General features: G+C 47.1%; 1 protein-coding gene across 3 annotated transcripts; it reads left to right on the top strand.

Moving 5' to 3' along the window:
- Window positions 1-1,951: 1,951 nt before the first annotated feature.
- Window positions 1,952-12,351, top strand: ythdc1 (YTH domain containing 1). Of its 3 annotated transcripts, none has more exons than XM_040026760.1 (16): window positions 1,952-2,197; window positions 3,736-3,837; window positions 4,109-4,398; window positions 4,473-4,866; window positions 4,959-5,021; window positions 5,099-5,214; window positions 5,568-5,676; window positions 5,780-5,897; window positions 6,885-6,969; window positions 7,042-7,196; window positions 9,313-9,392; window positions 9,523-9,559; window positions 10,845-10,884; window positions 11,134-11,199; window positions 11,390-11,581; window positions 11,676-12,351. In XM_040026760.1, exons 1-16 carry the CDS (start codon window positions 2,170-2,172, stop codon window positions 11,862-11,864), a joined length of 2,064 nt encoding a protein of 687 aa, XP_039882694.1. In that variant the 5' UTR covers window positions 1,952-2,169; the 3' UTR covers window positions 11,865-12,351. The 3 variants fall into 3 exon arrangements, with proteins under 3 accessions (XP_039882694.1, XP_039882693.1, XP_039882695.1); XM_040026759.1 differs by having other exon boundaries at window positions 1,967-2,197; window positions 4,470-4,866; XM_040026761.1 differs by having other exon boundaries at window positions 1,976-2,197; window positions 4,470-4,866; window positions 5,120-5,214.
- Window positions 12,352-12,945: the final 594 nt, after the last annotated feature.

Raw genomic sequence — 12,945 nt, 5'->3', positions numbered from 1 at the left:
GTCGGTCAATGGTGCATCATGGGTAATCTCAGTCTCTCACTGAACGTGCTTCTGTGACTAGTCGGTATGTCATGGAGTGGGTGGGAGGTGTTATCCAACATTGTCTTTATCTTGGACAACATCTACCTCTCAGACACCACCCTAACGGAGTCCAGCTCCATCCCCACAACATTACTGGCCTTGTGGATCTGTTTATTTAGTTCATTGGCATCTGTGAGCCTCAACCTGCTGCCCCAGCATGCAACAGCATAGAGGATAGCACTGGCCACAACAGAGATAACATCAATTAGTAGGGATAGTGAAAAAGTCTGTTTACGTTTGTTTGATGTAGCTTACTGAATCTTTTGGACTGTGTTCAGCACAATATTAATTAGTCATTGTCAATTTGTCCTAAATGGCCTGAAATGGCCTGCATTTGTATAGCACTTTTGAATTAGTCCCTAAGGACCCCAAAGCGCTTCACACTACATTCAGTCATTCACCCATTCACACACTGGTGATGGCAAGCTACATTGTAGCCACAGCTGCCCTGGGACGTACTGACAGAGGCGAGGCTGCCTGACACTGGCGCCACCGGGCCCTCTGACCACCACCAGTAGGCAAACATGGGGTTAGTATCTTGCCCAAGGATATTTGGCATGCAGCCTGGAGCAGCCTGGGATCGAACCACCGACCTTCTGATTAGCAGCTGACCTGCTCTGCCACCTGAGCTACAGCCAGTGTTGGGGAGTAACGGAATACATGTACCGCCGTTACGTATTTAAAATACAAAATATGAGTAACTGTATTCCGTTACAGTTACTGTTTAAAAAGGTGGTATTTAGAATACAGTTACTTTGTTGAAATAAATGGATTACACGGCGGTACTTCCCTGTTTCATATTATGGTGGGTCAGGCCTGTTTGGGTTTTGTTTGACAGCTACGTTCTGTTGTGTCAGGTGGCAGCGTTACGGTTGCCATGGTTACAGGGTGACGCTCTCTCTCTGCGTGTTTCCTGGGTGAGAGAGGCCTTTTTGTTGTTGTTGTGCTAAGCTAATAGGCAGAATGCTACCGGTATAGCTCTAAAGAATGTAGCATCATAGGCAGTGTAGTCCGTGCTGCTGGGAGAATGGACTGCCATACCGGTTATGTGTCTGTGAGCGAGGGAGGGAGAAAAAGGAAAAGTACGAGCTGTCATCGAGCAAAAACGGGAGCTGGAAGCATGTAAATATAATAATAACCACTGCAGCCAAGAAGAGTGCCTGACGAGCCCAGTTGTAAGTAAGCTATTAAGACTCGACTGTACACCGTGTTCGTGTTTTCCTCCAAAAACAATAAGTTCCGCTGGAGCAGTCTTTCAACGCCTCTCTCTGTCTCTCGCTGGCAAAGTTGACCCAGACAACAAAGTAAAGCTATTTTTCGGCTACGAGCCGACAGGGACCCCGCCGTATTAGCCAGAGGTCCCTTTACTACGGTTCGGAGCCACGGACCTTCAGTAACAGTAATAAATCACAGCAATAGTACATTCATGTAGTTGTAAACAGCATGATAATATATTAAGTAATCCAAAGTATTCAGAATACATTACTCTCATTGAGTAACGTAACGGAATACGTTACAGAATACATTTTGGGGCATGTATTCTGTATTCTGTAATGGAATACATTTTAATAGTAACCTTCCCAACACTGGCTACAGCCACCCCAAGCAGTCCTATTCTCATTGTATGACGAATTATAATGGCTGTTTGGTAGCTGTTTGCATACTATGCATAGGGGGGGGGGGGCAGAGGGAGTGTTCGCCCGGGGCCAGAAACAGGCTAGGACCGCCACTGCTCCCCTCTCTGACACAGGTGTGTTCTCGGGTGTACATGCGACATTTATGCTCTGTGATGTGGTTTCTCCCGGTTATCTGTGTGATGTGGTCACGTTCAGGTTTGAGAAATCCCGTTCAGCCCCTCTCTGTGCCCTGTGCAGACTCAGTGCTCCGGCCCGGCAGGTGGCGGTCTTCACCTGTCGGCTGGCAGCAGCAGCAGCAGTAGAAGAAGAAGAAGAAGAAGAAGACGCTGCTGTTAGACAGTCCGCCATTTGCTGACCCTCGGATCCTCCGGTAGCTTCTTCTTCCCCACAAATCTGCTACAGCTACACCTTCACCTGAAGCGGTACCTGCGCGCGCGGCACAGCGGCGGTGATGGCGGCCGACCGGCGCGAGGACAAAGGTGAGTGAGGAGGACCTTTGTTAGCATTAGCATTAGCCACGAGCTGCCTTTGTTTGATGCCGCTCGGAGCGGATCGTTAATCGATAATAACTGTGATGATCGATACTGAGATATTGCCCTGCTGCTGACGGGCGCGTGACCATTTGATGTGTCGGTGCGTTAGCAGCTCGTGTTTGATCCATCACGACGCTGATGAGCGGCTCGCTTTCACTGCATCAGACTCCGATCAGAAAACTGCTGATTTTACGGCTGAGGCCGCTTTAAGCACGCCTGAGAACAGGTGGAACCGGAACCTAGTTCGTTTTGGGCCACAGTAAGCTCTGACGTGTTCGGGGGTGAGGGGTCAATGATTTGGTCGATTTTAACGACACATCTGATCGCATAAAAGCGAACTAGGGGAGACTGTTTACAGGTAAACAGGCTGGTACAGAGCTGCTGCCCTGTGATTGGCTGAGACGTGTGGCTAAATCCAGCAGGGATCAGAGGAGCGTAAACACGACGAGAGCGTTAACGAGTCAGCTTCCTCTGTTTACCTGCTAAAACACCATGGTAATTGATGCTAAATCCCTCATCTGGACAGGGCCAGGCGATGTTCAGTTTCCTCTGATGCTTTTATGGGCAGCGGAGATTTTTTTTAAGCAGCTTGTTCCTGAAAGCTGTGAACAAAGCTCCAGATTTATTTCTTATAGGTTTTTAATCACCATTTTATCATCATTATCTGATAATAACAACATTTGGAGCAGGGGACACTCACAGGGATTGTTTCTTGTTGATGAAGAGTCATGTAATGTGTGCACATACTCAAAACCTGAAGGAGAGAGCCTGGTTTAACAGAAAATGTTTATAACCACCTTAGTGATAGCTAAAGTCTTTGACTGGAGTTTTAGGTGGCTTAATAAAACCCAACTCGAAGAAAACCTGGATCTGAACCCTGTGTGAAGGGTTAAAAACAATAAACAATAAATTGCTTCTTCCTATTCCACTCCATTCGCTCAGTTTCCCATTCAGGCCAGCTTTTCACCAAGTCAGCATTCTACTTGCATATCACGACACTGATGTTGATTATGTGTAAATATGTAGGTTACCCATAATCCTTCACTCTGTCTGTACCAGAGTCCAGCTGGTTTTTAGGGCCGATACAGATATGTTAGTGTAACATCGATGGGTCTCTCTAACATTCATGTGGAGTTAGTTATGAGTCCTTTCCGACATGATATGTTTACAAATGTACTTTTATTGGGTCAACAAGTTGTGGACTACTTACTTTACATTGTGCCCGGCTGTGCCAAGATGAACTGATTGTTGCTTGTGGGCTCCAACAGGTATGCGGTTTCTCTAGGTTTACTTGTTAACTTTCATTCTTCAGATGTGAGAAATCAAATCTGATATATCAGCAGGTGTGTCACCCAGGCTTTGGTCTATAAATACCAACACAGACAGACAATAACAGAGTCCTCCTTCCGCCTAATCAGCCAGGTGTGCGTTACCTGTCCTTCTCACACGTGTGTGTGTGTGTGTGTGTGTGTCTGTGGTTTCAGATGGAGAGCTGAACGTTCTGGAAGATTTACTGACTGAAGCTCCTGATCAAGATGACGAGCTGTACAACCCCGAGACAGAGCGTGACATCAGCGACAAGAAAGGTACAGACAGTACTAAAGAGAATACTAAAGACAGTACCACAGACAGCACTACAAAGAATACTACAAACGGTACTACAGAGAATACCACAGACAGTTAAAGAAGATAGACAGTATTATAGAGAGTATTCTAAAGGTACTACTGTAGCTGGGACTACAGATGTTACTATAGCCTGTTAAACATACTGACACTACTAGACAGTATCACAAACATTCCTGACCTAAGTTATTAAAAATTGTGCGTGTTATTAAGTCCCTCATCGCTGTCTGTCAGGTACGAAGAGGAAGAGCGAGCGTTCTGACAGCCAGGATCTAAAGAGGCTCCGCTCCTCATCAGGCCACGGTACTTCTAGGTCATCATCCTCCAATAAGAGAGCTCCAGGGCCATCTCTGTCCTCCTCTAAAAAGGCGTCGAGCCCTCGCGGCCGGCACTCCACCACTTACCGTCATGAGTATTATGATGAACGAAAGGGGAGACGTGGGGCCCGAGAGGTGACGAGGAGCCGTGGAGGAGAGGACGCAAGACGGCGAGAGTCCCAGAGAGGCCTGGAGGGTCTGAGTCAGGTACTGCTTACACTAAAAGTATAATTTTAACGGTTTCCAGCCATTCGTATTAACTTCCTGTTTGTCTTCAGAAGTTACGCCGTGATGAGCGGCGAGCAAGTCCCTCCCCCCATGAGGAGGAGAACCAATCAGAGGACGAGACAGGAGCAGAATACGGCTCAGAACAGGCATCGGGCAGCTCCTCCCCCGCTGCTTCCCACGTAGAGGAGGAAGAGGAAGATGACCAGGAGGAAGAGGAGGAAGAGGAGGAAGAAGGTATGGAAGAAGAAGAAGAGGAGGAGGAGGAGGAAGAGGAAGGAGAGAAGGAGGAGGAGGATGAGGAGGAAGAAGAAGAGTACGACCGTCGTGGTGGTGAGGGCAATGACTATGACACACGTAGCGAGGCTGGTGATTCACGCTCCGCCTCCTCTGTCAGCTTCTCTGATGATGGCGAGTCAGCACACTCAGGCTCCGCCTCCGAGGCCTCAGGTAACCATAGAGTTAGTAATGTACATTTTTCTTTTCAAGGAGAAAAAAAAATGATGACGTAATGTTTGAAATTACTGCTTTTATTTTGAAAGGTTCAGAAAAGAAGCGGGAGAAGCTGTCATCGTCGGTCCGTGCAGTTCGTAAAGGCATGGAGAGTAAGGACAATATTCCATGGTTACTTACCCGTTACTACACTTATACCTTTACTGAGTTGGAAGTAATCAGATTACAGCTATTTCCTGTGTTGTTGTAGATCCAACAAGCAAGCTGCGTTATATCCTGAGAGATGCCCGATTTTTCCTTATTAAGAGCAACAACCACGAGAATGTGTCGCTGGCCAAAGCTAAGGTACACGTTGACCCCCTCGCTGTTCCCCATTGTTCCCCTTTTCAATCCATGTCACCTCCCTCATGGTTCCAACTGTCATTTTCTGTTGTCACCCCTTCTCCTTGTGTTGTTCCCCTCATTGTTCCCTCTCTTTCCCGTGTCTTCCCCAGTGTAGTTTGTGTCGTTCCTCGTGTTGTTGCCTGTTCTCCCCTGTGTCATTCCTTGTTGTTCCCCTCGATTTTCCCTCTGTCATTCTCTATCGTTCCTCAGGCGTTGTCTGTGTTGTTCCTTGTGTTGTTCCCTGTCACCCCCCTGTGTTGTTCCCCGTTTTGTTCTGATAGCTGAGGATGAATTGGTGTTTCTGGTGTTTACAGGGTGTTTGGTCGACACTGCCGGTGAACGAGAAGAAGCTCAATGCTGCCTTCCGCTCAGCTAGGAGCGTCGTTCTCATTTTCTCTGTGAGGGAAAGTGGAAAATTCCAAGGTATGAGGAAAAGAGGTTTTCAGTATCATATGTCGTTGTCTGTTCACCTTATTCACCTTATCCTCTTCTTAACTCTGATTGGTCTGTTTTGTCTTATCCTCAGGTTTCGCTCGTTTGGCGTCAGAGTCTCATCATGGTGGCTCTCCGATCCACTGGGTGCTCCCTGCTGGAATGAATGCCAAGATGCTGGGAGGAGTCTTTAAGATTGACTGGCTCTGCAGGTAAACAGCTCCATCCAGTAGGTTTATACTCTGTTTCTATTGGTTCCTGGTGAGTGTTTGATTTCTCCTAGACTGATCTCGGTCTCCGGTTCTGATTTTAAATTTTATGGACAAAATTTTATGGATGAACTGGAGGCAGAGAGGGTATTGGGTTGATTCTGGGCTTTGACCAACAGATCGAGGATATTGGCTTTGAAAATAACTACCTGTGAAACGTGAAATCCCTGGCTGGCTGGCTGCTGTTTGGGGTGTGTCCATGTCTTAGGTCAGCTCTTTAGCTCAGCGGTCCCCAACCCCCGGGCCAAGTCATTTGGTACCGGGCCGCGAGAGTTGAGGCTCGGGTGTGAAATGTATGGTTTTCAGGGTTTTTATCGGTTTTTACCGTTATTTTGTTATCGTTTTTATCGCTAACTCGGTTTTCCTGGGTCTTTTCACGTGTGTTATGAATAAATCTTCTTTTTTTTTCGGTACCGGTACTAGTTTTATTTTGTTGTATTTATCCGCGACACATTAAAGGCCGGTCCGTGAAAATATTGTCAGGCATAAACCGGTCTGTGGCGCAAAAAAGGTTGGGGACCGCTGCTTTAGCTTATACTTCCTGCAACCTGAAAGTAAGATGTACTCTAGAGTTGCTCCCCTGGTTTGATGTAGAGTGAAATCAGCGTGCACGTTTCTATAAATGTGCGTGCACATCGCTTTCAATGCACCCCGCGTCGGCCCGTCGTTTGACTTCTACATAGATTCACTGAGCTATGTTTAGCTTCCCCCTCTTTCACGCCAGGAGTCGCCACAGCAGGCTGCTCTGTGTTTTTGCGTTGGTGGATTTTGGGGCTCTGCCTCATGACGTTTGCTGAAGGTGTGAACCTCTGGAGCCACCTCTGCATAGATGTAGTTCACGTGTTGTGTGATGGTTCACCGCTGATGCCCTTGCTTGCTGCTTGCTGGCTACTTCATTCAGTGTTGTCTTCTTTTTTATTTCCTTTTCAGGAGGGAGCTTCCTTTCATTAAGACCGCCCACCTCTCCAACCCCTGGAACGAACACAAGCCGGTGAAAATTGGACGTGACGGCCAGGTCAGCTGACTGTTCTATTACGAATCATGTTTTCCTGTTCTATCACATGATGCAAATCTGTGTCTCTTTCAGGAGATCCAGCCGGACATTGGTGCTCAGCTCTGTGCCCTGTTTCCTTTGGATGAGAGCGTGGACATTCACCAGGTGGCTCGCCGCATTCGTCACAAACGTCGCACACCATCGGAGCCGCGGCCTCGGGGCCGACCACCACAACGTGAACCGGGAAGGTTAGCCAATCATCAAGCTCCTCCTCCCGCTTCCTGTTCTTCTTCTTCTGCTGTGACCACGGCGCCACCTGATGCTGGACGACGGAGACAGCCGCTGCCCTTAGCTGGCGGCTAGCTTTCCCGTGGCTCGCGTTGCTGGCTCTCTGGTTGTTATTTTTCCAGTCTGGAGCTTCCCGGAGCGAAGCCTCACTCTGCATCTTTGGTCGAGGTGTTAAAGTCAGGCAGGAAGTGAAGTCCTCGACAAGCGTTAAACAGCTGACGTCACAGAGGAAGTTTAACCCTTCACTTGAGTTTCATTTCCTTTGAAGTGTGAGCTGAGCAACATCTCTTTGTTTTATTTTGTAATTTTTAGCTGAATTTTGTTTTGTTTTTTTAGGTCTGTAGTCTTTACGTAGCTGAGCTGAAGTTTTGTTGTTGTTAAATTTGTCCTTTGAAGCTCTTTGTCTTCGCAGGATTTTGATACTTCAGAGGTTAAAAAGTGAAAATTTTTAGCTGGACTGAAGCTGACCCTTTCAGAATAAAAGCAGAAAGGACAAGCGTCACTGGCTGGACTGACGAAGGAGGGGGTGGGAGGGTGAGCGAGGTAGAACTAAAAAAGGAAGTAAGGGAGCATCTGAGACCCCAATGGACTGTTTCAGGTGTTTGACCGGGTTTTACAGGTTGGTCAGGAGGGGGAGGGGCCTCTGGACTGTATCCACTGAGGTGTGGTGAGTCTAAAGGGGAGGGGCCTCAGGACTGTATCCAGTAAGGTTGTGTGTTGTGGCAAGGCCTCTGGACTGTATCCAATGAGAAGTGTGGTGTGTTGGGGGCGGGGCTCCCTCTGGTTGTATGAGGTAAAGTTGCAGGTGCCTAAAAGACTGAAAAAAAAAAAAAAATACCCCTGGACTGAAAAAAGTGACCCCTCCCCCACATGAAAGGACAGTCATGTTCCCCTCTTCCTCCCCTCTCCTCCCACTGGCACACACACACAGGACGGCGAGCTGGTTGTCGATGTGTGTGTGTGTCGCTCTGATGGACGAATAAAGTGAGCATAAAATTAATCGAATGGACGGAGCGACAGAAAGACGACGCAGTTTGTCATTTCTGTTTAAGGACTGTTGCTGGTCTGGAAGGGGCGGGGCAGGGCTCACGGGGCGGGGCTTTGTGTATTGATTGACAGGACTGCACCATCATCATCATCACCCCTCACCTTTTCAAAATAAGAGGGTTTATAAAAGCCTTTAACATGGACTGATGAGGAGAAAAACTGTTTTTTTTTTTTAAAGTGTTGCCCCTCCCTCATACGCAGCAGAAGCGGTATGTTGTCCCTTTCAGAGGTTCTTCTTCATTTGTTCTTTTTTTTATTTAAATTGTGTGTGTGTGTGTGTGTGAGAGAGAGAGAGAGAGAGAGAGACTTTGTCAGACTGCAGATTCTGTTTTCATCCTTCAGAGTGAAACTTTTAAAACAGGAGATTCTGTGTGGACATCAGTTGATTAAAAATAAGCCGAAACAAATTTGGAACAGCACTGGAATAGGCCCAGAGCACAGTGAGAATAGGATCGGTATATGGTTGGAACCGGATCAGAACAGGGCCTAAAAAGGACCAGAGTAGGGCAGGAACAGCACCTTAATTCAGCCAGAATGGGAATGGAACATGATCTGAACAGGGCTAGAATAGGACCAGGACAGGATTTGAATAGGGCCGGAACAGGGTCTTTATCAGCGTCTGACTTTCTTGCGTTTAAACATCATGTTACAGACAAAGAAGCTGTTTCCACGCACAAATTGAAGGTGTCACCTGGTGTAAATGTCCAAATCAGTCTGTCTTTATCCTCAAAGCTTTCTGTTACTAGACCTGTGTGATATCTGATTCGTCCAGGTAAGCGTCAGGTGAAGTCACAGGTGAACCACACAGAGCGGCTGATTGTGTTGCAGTTGGAGTTTGTGTGTGAAAACGGATTTGGGGGAGGGTGGGGGATTTCTTCTTGTGTTGGAGTCTGATCTGAGGAAGTATCCGGTTTGTATTGGTCTCTGTGTGTGTGTCTGTGTCTGTGTGTGTGTGTGTGTGTGTGTGTGTGTGTGATGGAGTGTACCTGAGTGCATGTGTGTGTCTTACCTGTGGACTTGTTTATGTAGGCGTCGACCTGAAGAGTATGACCTCCACGGCAGGAAGCGACCGCGACCTGACGGTCCACCAGACTTCAGCCAGCGAGCAGGTTAATGTGCAGCTTCCATTTAAACAGCCGACTAAGACCCAGATTTTCAGGTGCAGGTGTCGAACACACCTGTTACCTGAATGTTTGCCATTCACTGTCACCTCAACCGAACTTTGTGTCGTGCTTTTAGGGTTCATCCAGGACCTGAGGAGCCAGCCAGTGGACAGGTGAGACACACCTGGAATCGGGTTTCTTCTGTATTCCTCTTAGACCCTGAGTTGATGTAATCAGACTGATATTAGAAACTTCATCACATCTTCAAATGTCTTTGACCAGACATCCAGAACAAACGCTGCACTGTTCCTCCTGAATCTGAGTTTCAGCTGACAGCAGTCTCTCCTGTACCCAGTCTTAGACCTTCCAGGTATATCCCCGGCTGTGATCCTTCTGGTTCACCTTATTACAAAGGGGATCATCACCAAAGTCTGTCAGTCCAGAATTACTGGTGGGTATTTCAACCAAGACTGGCGCATGACGTGCAAGAACTGGGGACACATCCAGGAAGTCTTTTAGCTACTGTGATGGGCAAGTCATGCACCTGATCTTCAGACTCTGCTTCCTCTCTGGAATGGTTTGCAGAGGAATTTAGGAGATCCTCAGAGGTGTTCCTCCACCTCCAACTATACGTCCAGAGTCTAGCAAGCTCAAAAGGACTCTATTCAGCTCAATAGCTCCTCTGTTGTTCACCATATGGTTAAAGGGTTACCAGACGACAGGTACCAACCACTTTACAGCCACAACTCCATGCATCTGATCCAACTCTCCATCAGGTGGTGATCCGTTCACACCTCAGCTCCTCTCCTCACCTGAGGCCTTAGATCTGGTGATACAATTACAAAATTATGAACACCCTTAAGTTCAAACATGGTGTTCGTTATAGACGAACCAATAACAAAACACCACTCAGGTTCAGGACGAGCAGGTCATTCTTCCCAATCGTGCCAGATCGAGGTGACATTGTTGTTGCCCTTGGCAGAATTAAAGTGGAGCTCCTAGATGTTTCTTGGGGTGAGGTGCTGCTCTGTGCTCAGTCACGGAAACAACTCTAGTCCATGAAGGAACCCCTAAACATCCAGGTGCCGAACTCCAGTTCCAGAAGCTGAGCTGGCTTCTCAGCCTCACGTGCTTGCTCAGATTCCTTCCATACCACAAGTGTGACGTCCTACATTCCTGTTGCCGGTATGGGCTGCTGGGACCAGACTGTTGAGGTCTGCCCCTGTGGTTGGCGCCCAACTACCACGGCGGCTACCCAACCATCACACCCAGGCAGACCCACAGGACCGCATCCAGGCTAAACTCGGCCACCTGCAAGTCCCTTCATATATTGATCAGAAACTCCTCCACCATGATAAAGTGAAGATTCAAAGGATCTAAACTTTCGTCTTGAATTAAAAAAATAATAATAATAAAATTTGAAAGTCTGAATTTCTCATGAATCTGTTCTCTTTCCAGGCGATTTTCTGGCGTAAGACGAGACGTGTTTCTTAATGGGGTGGGTCCAAACGTTTCACTTCATTGATTACTTATCACTTCACTGATTGTTTATTGATTAGTCTGATTAGTATTGATTAGAGGTGTGGGTGAACATAAATAAAACTGTAAATGATTCAGTCTTTCCATTAAAAACAGCCCGTAATCATCACAAATATCACATGCAGATCATTGGATTTCAGACAGGAAGGGGTTTTCTTGTGTTTAGCTGTGTCCTTACCTGTGTTCACCTTTGTCCTTCTTGTTTCAGTCCTATAACGAGTATATGAGGGATTACCACCACAGTGTCGGCCCCCCGGCGCCCTGGCAGACTCTGGTATGAATAGGTTATTAATCACGTTCTGATCGATTGTTCCTGCCTGTGACGGATGATGAAAACATGCATTTTACCTGGAAGCAGGAAACTGTTTCTGTGTTTTAAGATGTTGCATGAGAATTTTCAGATTAAAAGCCTTTATTAAAGTCACTACAGACTGATCTAATGATGATGCCACGTGTGTCATCAGGCGGGCTATCCCGGCGTGGAGCAGCCACCCCCACACCATCCACCCTACTACCACCACAGCCACCCACCGCCTCCCCCTCACCAGGCCTACCACCATCATCACCACCCACCCCTGCCACCACACGAGGCCCCGCCCCCTCGCTTCAGAGATAAGCAACGAGCACCGCAGCACCGCGCCTTCACATCCAGCCCAGTAAGTTCACTCAGTCCAATCAGGCGTATTGATTAGTGATCAGCACAGCCTCTTACTGTTTTTTTGTTTTTGTTCACCCTCGTCCATCATACAGCACGACTATGACATGCGAGTGGACGACTTCCTGCGGCGGACGCAGGCAGTGGTGAGCAGCCGGCGGGAGCGAGAGCGTCAGCGTGAGCGTGAGCGAGGTGGCCCGCGCCGTGACAGAGAGCGAGAGCGAGTGAGGGATAGAGACAGAGAAAGAGAGAGGGACAAGGAGAGGGGGCGGTACCGCAGGTGATCTGATGACATCACTTCCTGGCAGCCTGCACTGCTTTTTTTTTCTTCTTTTTTTTCTTTTTCTTTCTTTTTTTGGCAGCCCGCACTGCTTTTTGACTGGTTAGCTGTTTTTGTTGAAAATTATGAATTAAAAACAAACAAACTGAGTGATGACATCATCAGTTTTATGTGAATAAAGTGAAAACTTGTACAAAGAAATATTTGGTCAAAACTTTTATTTTGGCAGCCTGTGTGTGACTCCTGGTGCAGTGCCAGACTTCCCACAATCTTCTGTGTTCATTTTTTTTAATGTTTTGAGAGTCTGGTGATGCCCAACGTGAGGGTGGAAGCAATCTAGACCCAGTACTCGGATCTAAGATGTCATAAGATAATGGAAGAAACTTTTATTATGAACATGTTTCTGTAACAATTTCTCATTTTATTCTGAAAAGTAGTGCAGTGTTTCCTGTTAAAGCTTTCAAATTAAATGTTTTTAAGTATGAAACTCATCCCGTTTCCCTGTTTTCTTCACTTCCTGTTTGGGGAGTTAGGACGCACTAAGTGGGGCTCCCTGCACATCCACGTAACGCTTCATATTCCTGCTTCCTCCCAGGAAGAGCTGCACAGTGATGACTGTAGGTGACCATCATCATCATCATCATCTGGTCCAGTCTGTAGTCTCCATGATAGTAGTTGTGTGCATTTATGCAGTTTTAACAGTAGTTTAGTCTCCAAGTGAAATATGAGCTGTTAGCCACAATAATTAAAGATGAATTGTTCTTCAGATGAACTAAAGTTTGGTCCGGGTGTATATTCAGGTGAGGATACCTGCCTCAGAGAGTAGTTTTGATACGTCACAGTGGGCGACCAAGGGGCAAGAACTGGAGCACCATTTTCGGGATCACCATTTTAAGATCATCCAAATTGGCTGCAGGACATGCAGCGTGTGGATAAAGCATCAAACTGAGACCTTCTTCACCTTGTGGTAGTCAACACAACCGTGTAGACTAGGGATGTTCCTGGACTAATGTCTTAGTCGACTAACCATAGAAAAATCTTTTTGACTAATCGACTGGTCTAGCACTAAGAAACACTCAGATATG

The sequence above is a fragment of the Simochromis diagramma genome, unplaced genomic scaffold (genome assembly GCF_900408965.1).
Source record: "Simochromis diagramma unplaced genomic scaffold, fSimDia1.1 OVJJ01000293.1, whole genome shotgun sequence".
Lineage (NCBI taxonomy): Eukaryota > Metazoa > Chordata > Actinopteri > Cichliformes > Cichlidae > Simochromis > Simochromis diagramma.
The sequence above is the reverse complement of the archived record's forward strand: the minus strand, read 5'-3'. Positions and strand labels throughout refer to the sequence as shown.

Coding starts and splice junctions, on each gene's coding strand:
- ythdc1 (XM_040026759.1), top strand. CDS start 2,170: ATGGCGGCCGACCGGCGCGAGGACAAAG. Junction 9,393..9,522: donor AGACTTCAGCCAGCGAGCAG/GTTAATGTGCAG, acceptor TCGTGCTTTTAG/GGTTCATCCAGGACCTGAGG. Junction 10,885..11,133: donor GAGACGTGTTTCTTAATGGG/GTGGGTCCAAAC, acceptor TTCTTGTTTCAG/TCCTATAACGAGTATATGAG.